We start from the raw sequence: 16,905 nt of genomic DNA on the forward strand, positions 1-16,905 counted from the left end.
TACTGCAGTTTTATAACTGGCTCTCGTAAATCTTCGTAGTGATAAATTCGTTCTGCAGAATTCTAGCCTCATTAAGAGCAGTGGTGTCCACTTGGGCTTTTCCAGATATAACACCATGATAAGAGTCAAGGATGCCTTTCATTTGCATTTGTATTCGGACGTCCTGCCTCATTATTGCATTGATCTCATTGACTTGATCATGGATATCTCTTAATTGTGTAGTGAAACTGAGTATTAGAACTCGCCACAGAGCTTTCCTATTGGCAGTTGGATGACTGAAATTGGCAGGACCACGATTAAAGAATAACTAAAATGATTCTCTTACAATACTTTACCTTTGATTTGTTGATAGCTTTAAATATGTTTTCGGGCAATAGCAAAAGGTTTTCACAAATGGAGTTTGCTTGATATAGGTTTACAGGTTGTTCTATAGCAAATGCGATACTACAACGAAAACATTTCCAGTACTTTCTCATACAGATAGATCTTATTTTGTCTTCAGATGAAAATGGGCATTGTTTCAATACATTATATCACTTAACTAACACGAAATGCATATATTATGCCTTATGGGTTTAAACGTAAGGGTATGCATGTTTTGAGATAGCTGCACCATGTGGATTTGATTGCTTTTCCTTTTCATTAAGTGAAAGTGGAGAGTTTCATTTTTGGCTCTTTTTGTAAAGAATTAAAATTAGGCTACATACAGGACAAACATGATAAACAAATGTATGAAGGAATTCAGCTGTGTCAAAGGGAGGGGCAAAGTTACAGAACATTTGGTAAAACAGGGTAGTTGCTACTCTAAAACAGCATTTTGTGCATTATTGTGTATTTTTGTGTGTTGCATAATTTTGTTTTGTTTTTATAGGATATTGAAGTTACATCTCCACCAGATGACAGTATTAGCTGCCTTTCTTTCAGCCCACCCACTTTACCAGGCAACTTCTTGATTGCAGGGTCCTGGGCTAATGACGTGAGTTGTTTAAACCTTATATAATGAAACCTGCACATACTTCCTCCTTCTCTTTGGGTAACTCCTTTTCTTTTTTGACTTCTAAGAACCACAAATGTACCATTTCTTTTTATAAACATCTGCATGAGATTTTTGTCAACAGTTTGTATATTTTCTTCCCATTGGTTTCTTGATCGATTCCTCTTTGCCTACTGGTCCTGAATAAAAATGGGGAAATAATTTCCTTTATTAAAGCAACTGGAATGTATTACGTACAACGGTTTTAACATAGTCTGCACATTCCATATGAACATCCTGCCAGGGACCGCACCCCCACAAGCCTCTCCACTCGAGGACAGACTGCTGGCTGGGCATATGCCGGAACACGCCATCTCCCTCACTTATAAAAAGCTGATAAACAATTCCCCTGACCTACTTGTGGGCCTCAAGGGGAGGTGGGAGGCAGACTGGTTGGAGATTGATGAGGAGGAGTGGAGGAGTGCGCTGGCCTCCCCAAAGGAGGTGGCGATTTCGTCCAGGCTAAGGCTCGTCCAACTCAAAATACTACATAGGGTTTATATCTCCTGCACCAGGCTGCAGCGGATGGGAAGAAGAGATGATGGGCTTTGTAGGAGGTGCTGTGGCGGAACAGGCTCCTTCTTTCACATAATAACTGAGTGCCCAGTGTTGCAGAGATACTGGAGAAGTGTGGTACAATGCATGCAGGAAGTCTGGGGGTAGAACTGCGACCGGAGGCAAAGAGATGCCTCCTGAACATCTGGGAGCTAACAGACCTGCCAGCGAGAGGGAGGCTTTGGGTTATGCTAGGGCAAATGGTAGCCAAACAAAACATCGCAAGACTATGGGGAGCACGCACACCACCGACGCTCAGCGAGTGGAAAAAAGACATGGATTGGTGTATGCTACAAGAAAAGACTGTATACACGGCGCGGGGGTGCCCTAAAAATAGGGGTGCGGTGTGGTCAAGCTGGAACGATTTCAGAGGTAACATATGTGAGCCCCCTCAGCCTCGACACGCTAACGCTGAGACCGCAGACTAAGGCTGTAACTCTCCATAAGTTTCAAATGTTCTGCTGCTGTGAAAGTTACTAAAGCTGTGTATTCTCTGGTGCACTTAATTGACTATGATATCCACTGTGGTGACCGTCACTGTATTTTGTAAGCTGTTAATAAAAAGATTTTTAAAAAAACATAGTCCGCACATAAGCCAATTCATACCTTTTTACAAAATGAGGAACTAGCAGATTCATGAATATTGGTTTTCTAACTGCAATGTATAAAGTTGTCAACCTTAAATAAGAATCCTTCATTTTGTGCAGAGGCATCTCTAAGGATCGTCTCTTTATCAATCAGTGGGCTTTGTCAGTGGCCTCAAGGTAAAAATATGGTGGAGCTTAGTTTACTTTTCGTTTGTTTATGCTAAAGTAAACCATTGTGCTGATTTTATCAACATCAGGAGCAAATTCATGATTACATGTTACTATGTTATTTGAGCACTGAGCAGTCTGCTAGAAGACACATTTTATCTTACAACCTTCAGTCCAGAATAGCTGTACCGTGACCCACTGCATTAAATAACCCATGAATTCTAATTGTAATTAATCTGGCACAGTTAGATTCTGCTTGAAGTGACAAGCAAACACATTTGTCTGTCTCTGCCTTCTTTCGAGATCTAATAAGTGTTATCTATTTTAATTCTTGATTGTACCGTGATGTTTATCTATGTGATTCTTGATCGATTATCAGTGCCTGTCAGTCTTTGTTGTGGCCTGGCCTTTCAGTCCTCTCCAATCAATCAATCATGCTTGCTCTGGTGAAGAAGAAGAAGAATTATAATACCTGGTTGCTTAAGCCCTTAAGTGCAGTTTTATTTTTCTAAGAAAGTTGTAGCAGTCACAGTTTCACGTTTATGCTATGTAGCACTATTAACCTAAAGAGACAATTTGTTTACTCCAGTGAAACTCACGATAACCTATGGTTGTGCATGTTATGTTATGTTAAAAGTTTATTTGTAGAGCGCACAGCTACTCAATTGAGTGTCCCGGCGCTGAAGCAGGATGAAGACTCAGCCCGGAATGAAAGCCAAGCTCTGGGGTTTACAGCTTGAAACTGCCACGTTTTTGGAGATTTCCCGAATGCCAGGAGATCCTGAGTTAACCTTAGATCGACTGGTAGATTGTTCCACAACTTTGCTGCTTGCACCTGGAAGGAGCGACCCCCGATACGTGCCCGAAAGTATCTGGGGGGCCGAGCCAGTTGCAGTGCTGCTGACCTGAGTGTACGGTGTGGATGATAAAATTGGACTATTTTTGTAATGTACCCAGCTCCTAAACCGTGGAGAGCCTTAAAAGCCAGGATCATGGCTTTAAAATTAATCCTTTTGCAGACAGGGAGCCAATGAAGAGACTTCAGCTGTGAAGCCATGCAGGCTGTGGGACCCAGCATGAGTATGGCTCTAGCTGCAGCGTTCTGAGTCACCTGCAGTCTAGTCAGTAGATACTCGGGCAGCCCCAGATAGAGTAAATTCACGTAGTCCAACCTGGAGATTATCAATGCCTGGACCTCTGTTTTTCTGTGGGGGATGGATAAGAGGGGCAGGAACTGTTTCAGCATCTTAAGCAGGTCAAAACACGACCCAGCCACAGATTGTATCTGTGCCTGCATGGAGAGATTTTCATCTAGCTTCACCCCTGTCTTTACGGGAGACGTGGGGGGAGACATGTCAGCGGGCCACCAATTGCGCCAGAGGTTACTAGGGCGGTGCCCGAAGAAGATAATCTCCGATTTACCAGGATTGCATTTAAACTGGTTGTGCTGGAGCCAGGAGTATACTTCTGTTAGACAGCTGTTAATCATGTCACCCTTGAAGTCCGTGTCTTTGCCGCTAGTAAAGAGCAGCTGCGTATCGTCGGCGTACGATACAAGTTTTGCGCAGTGGTTCTCAGCCAGAGTTGCAAGGGGTGTCATGTACAGATTGAAGAGCCCTGGGGCACACCTACCTCCAGAGGGGGGATCGGGGCAGCAAAAGGTGGAGTCCACACTGTTTGCTGGCGGTCCTTTAAAAAGGAGATGAACCAGTTTAGTACCGTACCCCCAAACCCGCACTCCCGGAGTCTCTGCAGGAGGCGATCGTGGGGGACTGTGTCAAACGCCGCTGATAAGTCCAGCAGTATCAATATGGCTTTGCCACCTCTGTCCACTTCCTCCTTTATTGCTTCAGATACTTCCAGGAGTGCCGTCTCAGTGCTGAAGTTGGCCCTGAACCCGGACTGACTCTGGTGGAGTAAGGAATTAGTTTCGATGAAATCGGTGGTGACCTTGTTCACCACTTTTTCCAGGGCTTTGGACATGAAAGGAAGCAGCGATACAGGCATGTAGTTGGAAGCTAGTTCAGGGTCAAGGGTAGTTTTTTTTAGGAGGGGCAAGATTTTAGCTCTCTTCCATCTGTCGGGGATCTGGCCCATCTTCAGGGAGAGATTTAAGATCTGATTAAATGCTGGATTAGTGATATCCGCGATTGATACCAATGTGTGCGCAGGGGAAGCATCAGAGGGAGAGCCGGATTTAAGACCTTTCACGACTTCTAGAGTTTGTCCCATTGAGATCAGTGGGAATTGTTCCAAGGAAGGACCCTTAACTTGATTTTGAGGGGGACTTGGCGCACCCTTATCATTCTGTGCCCGGGGAGTGCTCAGGAAGGATTCCTGAATGCTTACGATTTTGTCATGGAAATAAGACTCCATGCGACTTGTCCATGCCTCAGTAGGAGTGAATGACTTAGCTTCTTCTGCTGGGGATGAAAAATCGCTGCCAATTTAAAAAATGTCCTTGTTTTTGTTCGACACATGTTTGATTTTGGCAGCTAAAAAAGTTTTTTTTGCCTCCAAGACTTGTTTAAAATAGGTCTTTAGTGCCTGTTTGTACGTGGTTTTATCATTGAGGTCAAAGTTTTCCCATCAGACCCTTTTGAGATGTTTACATGACCTCTTACTTTCTTTGAGAGCAGTGGTAAACCAAGGGGCGGATGGCCTGGCCATCTTTCCAGAGTGAGAGGTAGGGGGGCAAGTTCCCCGGCCCGGCACAAAAGCCAGTTATCCAGGTCCTCAACGTATTTCTCGAATTCCCTGCTAAGAGTGATCAGATGTTTATTAAGGGCCTTAAGTAGTGCTAAGGTAGGATTGGACATCTCGTCTCGCTCAGCCATGTCTCAGTTAAGAATAGGAAAGCAGGAGATCTAGCCACCAGTACGTTGTGGATATTGAGAGCGTGTTTTTTCAGAGACCGGGTATTAAGAAGTAGGGCGCAGAGTTGCTTTTTGCTGTGGCGAGTATCACCAGAGCCTAGGTTACCCTCTGTCCCTTTATTTGAAGGCTGCTGGGTGTCGGTGGTAAAGCCCTCCCAACCGCATGCCACTCGAACACCTTTTACAAAATCTGAGGTTTTTAAAACCAAACTATCATCAATGTAATCTTGGTGTGTATATGTTATTAAATAATCATATTTTAATAACTGCTACAATAACTGTTTCACGGAATGAACATGACCAAAAACACCAGGAGGCATCTTCGCTTTATTTTGTAAATGCAGAGGCCCCATGTTCAAATCCAATTAACTTTCTTAAAAAAAAAAAGTGTGAAATTTCCCCTCTAAAGTTAGTTTTGAGCCCTGACCATCACTTTAGTTCACCTCATCTCAAGTCTAACTCTTCTCTTTGGTACACGTCTGTGTCTGGAGAATTTTATTTGCTATTCTGAACCCTTCTGGTTGTTCCCAAAGCTTTTCCTTCCTTTATTTGCAATGTCTATGTTGGCTAAGAGCATTTGTTACACATGAACAGGCGTTCCTCAGCGGGCTACTTTCAGCAGTCATAGGCAATCTTTACATGAAGATGTCAGGTGTTGCTGGAACAGACAAAAAATGATGAGTAAGAAATGCTTTAACCGTGTTAATTCGATGTAAAACAAGACCTTGCATTATTGTAGCTAGTCAGTCAAACAATAAGTCTGAGACCAAAGTCCATTACACTATTGCAAACATTTTAAAATCATTATAAAACAATTCTATTGTTATACAAGACACATACAATCTTATAAATTAATATTTATAATTTTGCATTTCAATCATTTGTAAATTCATGTTCAACTGCACTTACAACTTCCAGTGAATGCATGGTAGATTTTTAAAAAAACTCAGTGCTCTCTGACGTATTTTTATCGCATTTGATTAAAATAAGTTTTAAAAAACGTAACCTTTCCCCTGTATAGAATTGACAATCTAATAAAATATTTACATTTGTACATTTCATATTCATAGCACAATTACAATGTACTCCTACTTTCTGAGTGGTATTCACAATCTTCATACCGGACAATAATAGATTTGTTCCCAGCCTAATTTTTTTAACTGTACATCACATATCTAGAAATGATATCTAGAAATAATCTAGAAAGCAAGTACATCCTCATTACACCTCAAATCCTTACTGTGCATCGCTGAGACTTCAATCATACATTTTTTTAAATCACAACCTCCAGACAGTACCTCAAATTTGATATTTAAATCTATGGTGGGTGAATCTAAACAAAACAAACATTTTTCTTGATATGCCTTTTTATTTTGCCTCCCATCTCTCCTCACTATTGAAAAGCTCCATTAAAAATAATAGCAAGTTTTATCTTATCTGGCTTAAAGTAATCTATTGCAGGATCTCCACATTAATTTCATGAAGTGAAACACCAGAAAAACCATTTTTGTTTCTGTTCTTATGACTGGTACAATAGAAGATTGTAGGAAGTTCAAGACTCTTTTCAAACACTGGCCTTCCACCTTACTCCTGTTTTCGAATCTGCTCATAAATAAAATTTCTGTACCATTTAAAAAAAAAAAAAAAACATCTTTGTACAATTTCCTTAAATGCTTGTAAAACTTACTTGGTTAATGAACCATTGTTACTTTTTCTTTATACACACATAAATACCATTGTTTTTTCCAAATTTATTATCAATTTATTTTCCTTTCACCGCATTTAGAGAAGGCATCCAATCTCTTTTGAAATTCTATTTGTGTTACATCCATATCTGAAAGAAACAATTTAGTATTAGATTCCTTACCTTAGAATATCCCCAGGCGTCAGTCTGGATCCAGGAACTTTGCGTAGCAGTACCCTTGCGTGTCGGTAGGCGTCGTCTGCGGCTCAGCGTCCTTCGTTGGCGCCTGGATGACGTCGCCGGAGTACTTAGACGCCGCCCTCGCGCGCTGACGTCAGTTCTTCTCTTTTCCGCGCCAGCAGCGCAGATCCGGAAAAATTGGTACCCATAGTCAATTTTTGAATAACTTTTTCGATCCCTTTTGATTATTTTTCAAAGTCTTCTCGACTTTGAACAGTGCCGGTAGGGATGCCTGGATTTAAACCCTGTGAGGACTGCGACCAACTGATGTCGGTTACCGACCCTCACCGCCGGTGCCTTCACTGTCTCGGCTTCGACCACGACGACAAGGCCTGCCCCGACTGCCGAGCCCTGACGTCGAAAGCTAGACGGGAGCGGTCCCGCAAGCGGCTCGAGCTCCGGCAGTCGGCCCGCGCCGCGAGAGGTCCCTGTCCGGACGGAGGTCGAGGGACCAGTCGCGGGGTCGGAGCCATCATAGCTCCGAGAGTCACCATCGGTCTTCGGGCTCGAAGTCGTCAGGTAAGTACAAGAAGTCGAAGAGACGTCATTGCTCTTCCGACTCCCCCCGATGCTCACGCGACCGCGACGCGGCTGGGGGTTCGGGTGACACCGCCCATGCGACTCCGTCGAAGTCGCGGGCGTCGCGGCGACGCCGGAGATCGAGCGCTTCCCTCATGGCCATGATGTCCCTCTCTCCTCCGACGGGCTCTGCGGCGCCTTCGGGATCAGCGGACTTGTCTGAGGGCCCCAGCGGGTCGGGTGCTTCGGCCCGATGCCGCCGATGCCTTCGGGCCTGGCGCCGCAGAGCCCCCTGGATCCGCTTCCGGATCCGGGCCGTCGCCGGTTGACCTGGTGACCTCACCGGCGCCAATCCCTAGGGAGTCACCTCCGGCGCCGCCGTCCCCGATGCCTCCCTCAATCCGGTTCCAGCGTCTGAGCGGTGCCGCTTGGCGCCGTATTCGACGCCGCTTGGAGATTTCTACTTCAACGAACCGGCCCCATCCTTTGACAACCCTGATTATCAGGAGATGGGTGATGAGGTGTATTGGGAGGGGTCTGAGGACCCTCTGACACGTGATTCAGTCCCAGCAGGACTGTACAGGTGAACTTGGGGATGCCAGTGGTCTGGACACTTCGCCAGACACTGGTTTTATCTCATCCCCTACCGTGGCTACGGAGGAGGGGGCAACCTACAGTGTGGTGCTGATGGGGGCGGGCCAGGGCCTTGGGCCTTGAGCTCCCTGTCGCGGCCGTGAGGACAAACCTCCTCACTGAAGTCCTTAAACCGCAGTCAAGCTCGTCTGAGCCTCTGCTGCCGTTTAATGAGGCCTTGACTGACGTTCTTTTGGGCACTTGGTCCAGGCCTGCTACAGGTCCGCCTGTAGATAGGAACGTGGCCAGAAGCCACCGCCCGGCCCGGGTGACCCTTGTTTCCTGTCCACCCATCCCACCCCCGAGAGCCTGGTCATCCAGGCCTCCAACTCCCAGACTGCATTCCCGACGGCTCCGCCTGATCGGGAATCCAAGAGGTACGAGCAATACGGCAAAAAGGTATTCTCCTCCCTGAGTTTGGGACTGCGGTCTTCCAACACCGCGTGCCTCTCGGGCCGCTACACCCACTCTCTGTGGGACACGGTCGCGAACATGCTGCCAGAATGCCCGGCGGAGGTCAAGGCTAAACTCGCCCAAGCCCTTGTGGAGGGTCGAGATGCGGCACGTTTTTCCATCCGGTGTGGGCTGGATACCACCGACTCACTGGGCAGAGCGATGGCAACGACAGTGGCGATTCGTCGCCACGCCTGGTTGAGGTCCGCCAACTTTTCGGCCGATGTCCAGAATACACTCATGGAGATGCCGTTTGATGGCCGTCGCCTTTTTGGCGACAAGGCAGACCATGCGCTTGAGCGCTTTAAGGACTCCAGGGCTACGGCCATGTCCTTGGGCCTCTCGGCCACACGCCAACAAACGGGTGCCTTTCGCTCCTTTCATGGCCACGGAAGGGGCGCCCCCACACGTGCTGTAAGCCACGCACCGCAGAATGTTCAACAGCGCGGTGGCGGCCGTGGAAACCGCCGTGGCGGCGATCGGGGACAACGGCAAGGCCAGTCTACACCTCCCTCCGCAGCACCTGCCTCAAAACCTTCCTAGCCCGAGTTTTCAGGCCCATCTGACGCCAGTGGGGGGCAGGGTTCGCCATCACCTCCTCCACTGGCGCACTGTCACATCAAACAGGTGGGTGCTGCAAATTGTCCAAAGGGGCTACTCCCTCCCCTTCGAGGCATCCACTCTAGCCATGCCACCGCAATACCACCGTGTGTCGGGGGATAAGTTGCGACTACCGCAGGAGGATGTTGCGGCCCACTTGGCCAAGTGGGCCATCGAGCGCGTTCCTGGGCCAGAAGTAGGGTGTGGTTGCTACTCCCACTACTTTCTGGTACCCAAGAAGGGCAAAGGGGGCCTACGCTCTATCTTGGATCTACGGAATGTCAACGGCTTCCTACGGAAGGAGAAGTTCAAAATGCTGACACTAGCTTAGCTGACCTGGACCCAGGAGACTGGATGGTAGCGTTGGACTTGCAGGACGCATATTTCCACATTCCCGTCCTGCCGGCCCACCGGCTCTACCTGCGTTTCACGGTAGGCCACGAGCACTTTCAGTTTATTGTGCTCCCCTTCGGCCTTACCAGCGCCCCAGGGGTGTTCACGAAGGTGATGGCGTTCCTCACCTGCGCAGGTTAGGGGTTTCAGTCATCCCCTACCTCGACGACTGGTTGTTAAAGGCGGGCTCGCCCCAGACAGTCGTCAGCCACCTCCAGACAACGGCAGATCTCCTGCACCAGCTGCGGTTCTCCATCAATGTGCCCAAGTCACACTTGTGCCCCTCCCAGATGCTCCTATTCATTGGAGCGGTTCTCGACTCGGCACAATCTCGGGTTTATCCTCCCGAACAGCGGGTTCGGGATATTCAGGCTCTGATTCCGATCTTTCAGCCTTTATCCCAAGTCGCGGTCAGGTTGACGCTGCAGCTTCTGGGGCTGATGGGCTCCTGCATCCTTCTGGTACATCACGCCTGATGGCGGATGCGGGCTCTGCAGTGGGACCTGAAGTTTCAGTGGGCCCAGCATCAGGGCAATCTGTCCGACCATGTCCTGATCTCAGAGGGCACTGCCAGACAGCTGCAGTGGTGGCTCACGGACCGCGATTGGGTCAGCGGCAGATCCCTCTCCCTTCCCCAGCCGGAGCACGTGGTTGTGACGGACGCGTCCCTCCAGGGCTGGGGTGGACACATGGGAGAGGTGGAGATCAGAGGCCTCTGGTCTCCGGCGGAGTCCCGGCTCCATATCAACCTTTTGGAGCTGCGAGCGATTCGTCTAGCACTGAAGGCATTCCTCCCCTCTGTCCGGGGGAGTGTAGTGCAGGTGTTCACGGACAACACCACCGCCATGTGGTACTGCAACAAACAGGGCGGGGTGGGGTCGTGGACCCTTTGCCAGGAGTCTCTGCGCCTCTGGCAGTGGCTGGAACATCAGGGCATGACCCTGGTGGTTCAACACCTGGCAGGTTCTCTGAACGCCAGGGCGGACGAACTCAGCCGACTGTGCATGATGGATCACGAATGGCGTCTGAACTCGGATGTGGCGCAAGGTCTCTTTCTGCAGTGGGGAGAGCCTTGGTTAGATATATTCGCCACCGAAGAGAACGCGCAATGTCATCAGTTCTGCGCGTTGGAGTTTCCAAGGCGGTACTCGCTCGGATACGCTTTTCGTCGCGAGTGGAGTTGCGGTCTGTTGTACGCCTTTACGCCTATATCACTTCTGCCCAGAGTGCTGAAGAAGTTCAAATGCGACCGGGCCCAAGTCATCCTTGTGGCTCCGGACTGGGCACGAAGGTACTGGTATCCCGAGCTACTCAGTATTTCAGTCGATCCCCCGGTTCGTCTGCCTCTTCAGGAGGATCTTCTGTCGCAGCAGCAGGGGACGGTCCTCCACCCGAACCTGTCCAGTCTCCACCTCCATGCTTGGAGATTGAGCGGCGACAGTTGAGGCCATTTGACTTGCCTCCTGAAGTCCGTAATGTAATTCTGGCAGCCAGGCGTCCCTCCACAAAGTCGGTATACGCCTACAGGTGGAACAGATTTGTGGCATGGTGCACAGCAAAGGCTGTGGATCCTCTCTCAGCCCCTCTTTCTGAGGTTCTTCTCTTCCTTCTTTCTCTTTCCCAGCAGGGCTCTGCTCTGGGCACTATCATGGGCTACCTTTCTGCCCTTTCAGCCTTTCTAAGGCTGCCTGATCAACCGTCTTTGTTCAAGTCCCCCATTGGAACTCTGTTTCTGAAAGGCATCACACACATGTTTCCCCCTGTTCTGTTTGTGATGCCTCAGTGGGACTTGAACCTTGTTCTTACCTATCTGATGTGCGCTTCCTTTGAGCTACTTCACAACTGTCCTCTCCGCCTTCTTACTCTGAAGACTGCTTTCCTCGTTGCAATCACCTCTGCCAGGAGAGTGAGTGAGCTCCAGGCTCTTTCATCCAAACCTCCTTTCCTTTCTGTCCACCCGGACAAGGTTGTGTTGCGGACTAGACCCTCTTTTTCCTGCCCAAGGTTGTCACGGCCTTCCACATTGGGCAGTCTATCACCTTGCCCACCTTCTTTCCGCCACCGCATCCCTCAAAAGAGGAAAAGCGGCTCCACCGTCTGGACCCAAAACGTGCGCTTTCGTTCTATCTAGATCGCACACGCCAGTTCCGGGTGGATGACCAACTCTTTGTTGGTTACGTGGGCGCTAAGAAGGGACGGGCAGTGCACAAGCGGACCATCTCTCAGTGGGTCGTCTTGTGTATCAAGGCATGCTACTCCTTGGCTAAGAAAGAGCCTCCTGTTGGGCTGAGGGCCCATTCCTCTCGGGCCACGGCGGCTTTCACTGCCTTGGGCCGGGGAGTCCCTTTGCAGGACATCTGTCGGGCAGCTACGTGGGCCTCGCTGCACACGTTCGCAAGACACTACTGCCTGGACAGCCAAGTCCGGAGGGATGGCTTCTTTGGCCGTTCCGTCCTCCAGGACTTTCTGGTGTGATTATTGGTTCACAGACCCACCACCGGGGTTGGTATTGCTGGGGTATCTATTCTAAGGTAAGGAATCTAATACGAACCTGTTTCTTTCAGATGAACAAGTTACTTACCTTCGGTAACGATATATCTGTAAGAAAAAGTAGTTAGTATTAGATTCCTTACCGCCCCACCCATCCTCCCCGTTCTGCGAACCCATATCTAGGGTTAAGGTCATCCCCTTTCAGGGCCCTAGTTTCAATGGCACCAGTGTTGGTTTATTACATGGCTCTGCGTTTTTGGCGTGGAAAAGCTGTGTATAAGAACTGACGTCAGCGCGCGAGGGCGGCGTCTAAGTACTCCGGCGATGCCATCCTGGCGCCGACGACGGATGTGGAGCCGCAGATGACGCCTACCGACGCGCAAGGGTACTGCTACGCAAAAGTTTCCGGATCCAGACTGACGCCTGGGGATATTCTAAGGTAAGGAATCTAATACGAACTACTGTTTCTTACAGATATATCGTTACCGAAGGTAAGTAACTTGTTCATTTAGCTAGCCATCTGTATATAGAATAAAGGGTAGATATCCTCCCTTTCTGGGAGAAATGGATGGGCATTCAATGAGATTGAGGGTGCCCTCGTTAAATAGAGGTTGAAAAGAGTTGGGCTAATACACAACCCTAACATATTTGATAAAGACTTTTTTCTGACTGCAGGCCTTCTTTCCTTAATTCAACTCTTGACCAAATCAAAGGCTGTCCTGAAGTCAACAAAATAGCAGAATAAATTGGCCGTAGTTTTTATCGAACTATTAGCTATGGACCATAGACTGAAGCAATGGTCTAATGTTGAATGACCTATCTTAAAAACATCTTGCTCTACTGGAATTAAATCATAAGTTTTGATCCACTTCTGGAGATGGATATGTAAGACAGTGAGAACACTTTAGAACCCACATCTGTAAGGCTAAAGATTCCATAATTAATTGGGTCAAGTGAGTTGCCCTTCTTAGAAATTGGGTTTATAATAGCCCCTTTCCAGCTTTCGGGCATAACTCCCAAAGTTTTAATTGCTTTAAATGTTTGGTTGAAAAAAATATTGCTCACCAGTCACTATTTACCTTAACCATCACTGATGGCAAGTTGCCTGGTACTGTTGCTGTTGTATTTGGGCCATAATTTCCTCTCAAATGAAGTACCCCTCAACAATTCCTCTTCATATTTATACTTTGCTGAAGGCGATTCTCTATGCTCTTTATTATATCCTCTATTCAAGATTCTTTAGCCATATACTTCAGGCACCATTCAATGTACGTTATTAGGTACCCATGCCTTGCATTTTTTTTAGCACATCTGTGCAATTGCAGACCGAGAACAATCATATCAAATCAGTTGTGAGCCTGTCTCCAAAAACAAAATGAAAGTCAAAATCAGTAAACCTCATTCTCTTCCATTCCTCGTCCGTGAAACAGTGAGCCACCATGGGCTGGTGTATGTCCCCTGAACGTCATTATTGAACCTTAGCTTGAGTTCCTAAGTCACAGTGAGTTATGGATTGATGTATGGGTATAACTTCGAAATTAAGGTGACTCACAAAAATAGTGGATGGAGAAGCTTGAATTAAACGTACTCGATGAGAATTTACTGAATGTTATTCCATCATAAGGTCACACATGCCATTATAGAAGGGGAGCACCACAGCCTGGACTGCTGGAACACTTCTCAGCTAATAGTTCAGGCAAGACTGCTCTTTTTTTTTTTTGCCCGTCAAGATTAACTTTGATATGGCTTGCTACACTGGCCCCCAATCTAAAAATATTGGAATGAATTCCTGGGGAGAGATTTTAGAAGGTTTTTTTTAATGTTTTCTAGAGGTCTACCATGACAGATTTGGCTTTTTTTTATCTTGCTTTTGACTTGATTACTCACAATGGAAAACCTGCGACCCTGATAAGCTGCCTAGGCTCATTTTGCACCTTGTACTTTTAAACACACCGTTTTCTTTGTTTCAACTTATAGCAGATTATATGGTGAAGTAACTCTATGGTTAGTTTGGAATGGTAGAAGACCCATTTCCTCACAAAATACTGTCCTTTAGCCTGTTGGGTACCCTCAATCTCCACCTCTCGTTCTGTCCAGCGCTCAGTTACTTCTCAGCTTTTTTGCACTATATAAGCACCCTCCACTTGAAATAGCAAAAGGAAGGGTACATCCATCTGAAAATATTTGTCTTCCATCAGTTCTTAAATTATTCTTTTAAGTGCTGAAGACCTACTTGTTCAGAGAATCTTTGATTCCAGACTTACTATACCTTCCTTCCCCTCAAATGTTCTACTCACTATATCCATATGTTGTTCCAAAGCTTTCTCTCGCTTACTTTTAAAGTGCTTCCCTACCTTCAAACAGAGTTCTCTCTAGAAATAATTTAACAAATAAATTAACCTTTCTCTTTTTTCCGATTTAGGTGCGGTGTTGGGAGGTGCAGGATAATGGGCAAACTATTCCAAAGGCTCAGCAGATGCACACAGGTCCCGTACTAGATGTGTGTTGGAGCGATGTATGTATTTAATTGCATTTGACTGTATTGCCAAACTGAAATGTGTATTGTCTTAAACCCATACTTGAAAAAGTAGAGCTTGCTGTTGGATCAAATTTTTCTTTTTGTTGGCTGAAAACCTCTTTAATGTGCGAGTTGTGCTATCATTGTTTGTCACATGATGAATACACCACTGATAGCCAAAGCTGACCTATTTAGCTTACTTTACCAGTTTTTACAACATTTTACAGATCAATATCAAAGTTATAAACTTTCATCTTTCTTACAAGCTCCATCCTTGACTACTATGCTCATTTACTGTTTTTTCTATCACTCTCCCCATTTATGTTTCCATGTCAAAACTACCCCTCTCTCTTCTCCTTCCAAAGCCTCAAAAGACTTGAGAGTAATAGGACAAATAACTGGGTGAAACTGATTTTAATGTAGTTAATATTTGTATTTATATTGTAATGCTACTGGCTACTGACTATTATGAAGGAAGGATGGGAGGCTACATGGCTAAAGGTCGGGTCATCTAAATTTAACAGCAATCGTATTCTGTCAGCCAACAAATCCTGGATTAATAGTTTGACTGGACTGTAATCTAAATGCCTGTCGGGACACATGCGTCTTCAAGGCTTTCGGAATCTGAAAACACAGTATTGGAGTCTGAGCATTAGAGAGAGTTGGTTCCAGAACAAGACACAGATGGCCCTTCCCCAGAATGTTTGCGTCTCATCGGGTGGATGGTATGGCGTCCTCAGGTTGGAAAGTTAAAAGGGAAGCCAATATTTTGAGAAATAGGGTTTGTGCGCTTATCCTAAAATTGAGGAATATAGCTTGGTATTGCACTTCATTGCTTAACCCTGTGATTCCCAAACTGTGCGCCGGGGCACCCCAGTGCGCCGTAATGAGGTGCCAGGGGCGCCGCGCACAGCTAGGGTGACCAACAGTCCGTAAATTCCATGGACCGTCCCTACGCCTTTTATCTATCATTTTGGCCATCACAGGGAGCAGCGCTGCTCCCCTGTGAGAGGCCTCACCCCCGCTGCTGCTGCCGCCTCGCACTCCTCCTGGAGCACAAGAGCAGCCCCTCCCATCCATTGAAATTCTGTATGGAGCTGATTGCCACTTACTGAATGACAATGGGGCAGTCAGGGGTGTGACAGCATGTGTTGGCGGCCTCTCGCCTCAGTGTACAGAAGGGCCTGTTACATAAAAACAAAAACGGCCCATGCTGCAATGTTAGAGAACACTACATTTAAAGAAGCCTGTGAAATAAGTTTAAAAGAACAGGTTATCGTTTTTCCACTGTCTCATCATTTTTGAACTGAAGTATTTTCAATATTATATTCAACAAAGCCATGGTTGCTGCTTTTTTATTTTAAGGAACTAGCAACCATTGACCAAGCCAATAGTCCTGGCTTGTTGTTGGTGCAATGATACTTGCTGTATTATATATCTGGATGCAATGACATAAACAACATAATACCAGTTGCGCGTAACACTATGCTAAGCGCAGATTTTTAGCCTAGGTGTTCTAAACTGCGCTCTTATTTACATCCAACACCCCCTTTGAAGAGACCCCCCATTTTTTTACACCGCTTAATGCCCTGGAAACAACACCATGTTACAGTAACCTCACATCCTGGCACTGTGCATCATGCATGACTTCTACGTTTTCAGTCTGCCTATGTGCAGGGGATAGTGAACTCTCCCCCACCACACCCCACCCCTTGCTGTAGTTCGTTCTTGATTAGCCTCTTCTGCCTGCAACTCTGCAGACAAAGGCTCAGCTCTTAATGTGGAAAGGTGGGTGAGTAAATAAGTGAAGGAATGTCTGAATGGCTGGATGGATTACTGAAAGGATGAATGCAAGGGGGAATGGATAGATAATGAAAGGATGGATGGATGAGTGAATGAGTGGAAGTATGGATGAGAGAAAAGGTAAATAGATGGATGTATGGGTGGAAAGGTAGATGGATGGGTAAAAGTGTGGATGGGTGTGTGAAAGGATGGATGAATGAATGACAGGGTAGATGATGGGCAAGTGAATTGGTGGATGGATGAATTGATAAGTGAAATGGTGAATGGATGGATGAGTGAAAGGGTGGATGTAAGGATTGATGAGTTAGTGAAAGGGGGTAGATGGACAAAAGGATGGATAGATGAGAGAAGTG

The 16,905-nt window shown here is 46.8% G+C and overlaps 1 protein-coding gene across 1 annotated transcript in view; it reads left to right on the forward strand.

The window, feature by feature from the left end:
- The window catches only part of RAE1 (ribonucleic acid export 1), a 127,494-nt gene that overhangs the window by 45,700 nt on the left and 64,889 nt on the right, over window positions 1-16,905 (forward strand). The window contains exons 3-4 of the mRNA XM_086932500.1: window positions 872-976; window positions 14,654-14,746. Coding sequence (XP_086788626.1) covers window positions 872-976; window positions 14,654-14,746 — 198 coding nt within the window. The remainder of the gene's footprint in view (window positions 1-871; window positions 977-14,653; window positions 14,747-16,905) is intronic.

Source organism: Lissotriton vulgaris, chromosome 7 (genome assembly GCF_964263255.1).
Source record: "Lissotriton vulgaris chromosome 7, aLisVul1.2, whole genome shotgun sequence".
NCBI classification, from domain to species: Eukaryota; Metazoa; Chordata; class Amphibia; order Caudata; family Salamandridae; genus Lissotriton; species Lissotriton vulgaris.